Consider the following 3,946-nt stretch of genomic DNA (forward strand, 5'->3'; position numbering starts at 1 on the left):
CTTCTGTTTTGATGATGCAAGCCTCAAATGGAAAAACCTCCAACATAAAAGTTGTATATAATTTCAAGACAATCAAAATGGAGTTATATTTTGCATCATTTGTATTTTTTATGAAAGAGTTATGGGCACTTGAAGTTTGACTTTTTTGACTTTCAATGCATTTGGTCAAAAAGGACCTATAATGCCTTACACTATCACATGTATTTCCTTTGAGATTTTGAAATTTTGTTCAACATAACATTTGAAGTAGACATCTTAAGATTTCCGATTCATTTGATCCCACCTCCAAATCATAAACAATGAATGAGTTATGTCCTTAGGAAGTTGACCCACAATTAGGGTTTCAGTCAAAATGACCTATAATGTATTGGAGTGGAAGATGGTCTTCCAAGCTTCAAATCAAATTTTTATGAACATGAAAGTTGTTCATATTGTCCTTAAGAACATATTTTATTTTGGAACCACCTCCATTTGACCAACACATAAAAAGTTAGGTCTTAGTGCATTTCAAAATAGTCAGATGAATTGACTGATCAACTTCTCAAGTCCATGCCTCATATCTTGATGAATTGATGATTGAGGACACTCAAATAAGTTCAAATATGCATGAAATGATGAATTAAAGAACTTCCCTTGATTTTATTTGATCATGGGCTAAGGTTGCTTCATGAGCAAGGCATTGTGATGCACAGATGAATTAGGGTTTCTCTGAAGAACAAACCTTAAACCCTTTGGCTTGCTTTGATCAAAATGATGCATTGAGGTACTAGGGAGGCATATTTGATGGATGATAGATTTGGGAACCATTACCATGCTTGCTATCATCTTCTCTTGACCATGTCTTTGTACTAATGATCTCCTTGAAGCTTTGGACCTTATGATTGCTCAAGCTACAAAGCAAAAGATGTTAGTGACATATTTTTGTGCTTTTGGTTAGTAAACAAAATGAGAAAAGCAATGATATACAATTCAAGCATGCTTGGTGATCTCAAACCATATCACAGAAGGTCCCACCCAAAGGCAAAGGGAACCAAGATGCTAATGATCCTTGAGGCTATGCAAATGCAATGTTATGATGCTATGAGGGATCTTAGGGCCAAAATTGGGGTCTTATAATATCTTAACAAAAATATGATTGTAATGCAATGTGCTTCTAACAAAACGCAAATATTACAGAGTTATAAGAATAACAGTTTTTCACGTAAGAGCAGCAGCTCGTGAAAACGTAAGGGAGGATGAATAAGAGATGTTGTATTCTTGTGTGTCTCAGGTGTATTACCTTGTGAAGTATTCAGTCCTTTATATAGGCGTTGAGAAGAACCGTTGGAGTGACGACAGGATCTTGGTCATTGAAGACTGTTTATTGTCATTACTCTCCTTGTTTCTTTCTAAAACAGTTTTGTGCGTGTCATAATTTCCTTCTAGAAATAGTTTATTTCCAAAATCAGATTTCTTTATGGTTACACGATCTGAACTGGTGAATCTGTATCAAAGTCTTGTTAGTCAGAGTTTAACTTCAAAGGTTGATTTTATCTGATCACATCTGAGTTTCTCTATGCTCTTGACTTCTTCAGATTCGGAGCCTGGGTTCAGTCTTCTTTACCAGAGTTGCTGACTTCTTTCTATTTTGCTGGTACCTGTGTTGATCAGAGTCAGAACCTTCTGGACGCGTTTTCCTCTGAGCAGCATCTGATTGTTGAATTTTGTATCTGATGTTTTTATCTATCTAATTGTCTGATCAGAGTCCTGCACACTTAAGAAAAATTTCGTTAGAGTACCATTTTTGTTTCATCCTTTGTTATCATCAGAGTCTTAGAGATACATTGTAGAACCAACTTTGTTCTTACAATCTCCCCCTTTTTGATGATGACAAAACAATACAGAGTAGAGGTGAAATAGTAAAAAAAACTTTTATATTAGATAAGGAAGGGGACTCCCCCTGAGTTAGATCCTTAGATAGATCAAAAGTTCTTACCGAACCTTCCTTGATTTAGTGCTTTAGCTACTTTCCTGCATATCTTTAGTCATTGATTTAGTAATAATTTTTAATAATGTTTGCAGTGCTTTGAGAAGATTTAGTTATGTTTCCATCAGATCTGTTTTAGTTCTCCCCCTTTTTGTCAGGATCAAAAAGACATAGCAAAACAAAAGGTTGGTATTGATAAATAAGAGCAATTACAGATAAGCAACACATAAGGCAGATATCAGAAAGCAAAAGACACATCAAAATAGAGAAAGAAACAAACAATTAGCCTAGGTGCCTAAGGGTTTGGGGGCAGAGGCATCCTTTGGAGCAGCTGAGACAACATGTTCTGAATATTGTTGTTGACAGAATCCTGTTGATCTAGCCTAGCCCGAACTACTTGTTGTTCTTTCTGCAGTTCCTCCAGAGTCTTCAAGACCAGAGGGACAAACCTAGAGTTGGAGTGCTCCCCCTGAGTCAGTGTGTCAACTTTGACCTTGGCAGCTTCTTCTGCAGCAATACGAGTTGCTTCTTCAGCTTCGACTTTAGCTTTTGCCTCAGCCTCAGCAGCAACCATAGTAGCAGCATCAGCAACAACTTTCTCTTCAGCTTGTCTGATCTGCTGTTCTTCGTATTTGTGTGCTTTCTCTTCAGCTTCCTTCCTAGCTCGTTCTTCAGCCTCTCTGGCCAAGCTCTTGGAGCCTAATAACAGCGTCTCTGATGAAGTCGTTGTGGACTTGTTCAAAGAGGCCTTTCAGTTTGAAGGCTTTAGAGGTTATCCAACTGATCACTCTGTTCCAGTGGATCCTTACTGCAGAGGGATCATCACTAATGCCAGAATTGACCGTCAAAGACTTGATCTTCTCTACTGAAGACTCTGCAAAACCTGTATTGCTTCTTCTAGGGTAAGGAGGGTAGTCTTTGGTTCAGTGTCAGATGCTAGGGAGGATGGAGAAGGTGAGTTTGGGGCACTGAGATTTAGTGTGGGAGTTATGGAGGCAACGGAAGTTGTGGGTGTTGGAATGGTAGAGGGTGACTGTGTTGTTTGTTCAGGTTGTGGGTTTGGTTCAGATGGTAAGTGGGTTGGTTGTGGTTCAGAGTTGATTGGTTGTTCAGGAGGTGGATTTAGTTGTTGTGCAGGTGGTGGTGTTTGAGGTTGTTCAGATGTAGCTGGATTTGGATGTTCAGGAGGTGGGGAAGTGACTTCTGGTTCTGGTTCAGAGTGTGATGGTTGTTGAGAGGCCAGAGCACGGGCTTGTAGCTGAGCCATATTGGGGGATTAGGGGTCAGATGGTTCGTTGTCAGAGGAGAGTATGTAGTATGGTGGGGATTATGGAGATGGTGATGATGATGGTGAAGTAGTTTCATTAAGCATTTCTGCTTCTAAAATGGGTAGTGTGGTGGTAGCAAGGTTGAATTTAAGTGAGGGTGGGTTAGAGGTTCTAGTGGTTGAGGGAGGGGTTTCAGAGGTAGTGCATATTGGAGTGGTTTGGGGAAGAGAATAAGCAAGGGGTTTTATTTTTACAGAGCGAGAGAGAGGTACATACTTACTTGGAGAGCCAGCCAGAGGGACTGGAGGTCTTGACCCAGAGGATTCTCCCAGCCTTACTTTCTTAGCCTTCTTGGACTTCTCAGAGGGCTCTCGCATCCTCTTCATGAAGTTTGGTGGATGCTCAGGTAGCCAGTCCATTGTGAAGTTAGAGATGTCCACCCCTTGATTGGCAAGGTCCTGTAGATAGTAAGCTACTACCTCTAGAGGGTCAATCCTGAAGAATAGGTAGAGTCTGTTGGGAATCTCCCTCTGATTCATGAGTGCTTCCCAGGAGGTGTCAAGTGTTGGTTTTGCTCTGACTTGATCAATGACTCCCATGCTCTTCAGATTCCGACCATTCACCGGTCTTCCAGTGTCTATAGTGACATCTTCCATGAGTCTGAGCTGAATCAAGTGATCCACTAAGCCACTCTCAATCAACACATCTGAAA

The 3,946-nt window shown here is 40.3% G+C and overlaps 1 protein-coding gene across 1 annotated transcript; it reads right to left on the reverse strand.

Annotated features, from left to right (window-relative positions):
* Positions 1 to 2,261: 2,261 nt before the first annotated feature.
* Positions 2,262 to 3,233, reverse strand: LOC127136163 (uncharacterized). The gene is made up of 2 exons (XM_051062756.1): positions 2,850 to 3,233; positions 2,262 to 2,714 (listed from the first exon to the last, which is right to left on the reverse strand). Exons 1-2 carry the CDS (start codon positions 3,231 to 3,233, stop codon positions 2,262 to 2,264), a joined length of 837 nt encoding a protein of 278 aa, XP_050918713.1.
* Positions 3,234 to 3,946: the final 713 nt, after the last annotated feature.

Source organism: Lathyrus oleraceus, chromosome 4 (assembly GCF_024323335.1).
Source record: "Lathyrus oleraceus cultivar Zhongwan6 chromosome 4, CAAS_Psat_ZW6_1.0, whole genome shotgun sequence".
NCBI classification, from domain to species: Eukaryota; Viridiplantae; Streptophyta; class Magnoliopsida; order Fabales; family Fabaceae; genus Lathyrus; species Lathyrus oleraceus.

Coding starts and splice junctions, on each gene's coding strand:
- LOC127136163 (XM_051062756.1), bottom strand. CDS start 3,233: ATGGCTCAGCTACAAGCCCGTGCTCTGGCCTCTCAACAACCATCACAC. Junction 2,715..2,849: donor CCCTAGAAGAAGCAATACAG/GTTTTGCAGAGT, acceptor TCAAACTGAAAG/GCCTCTTTGAACAAGTCCAC.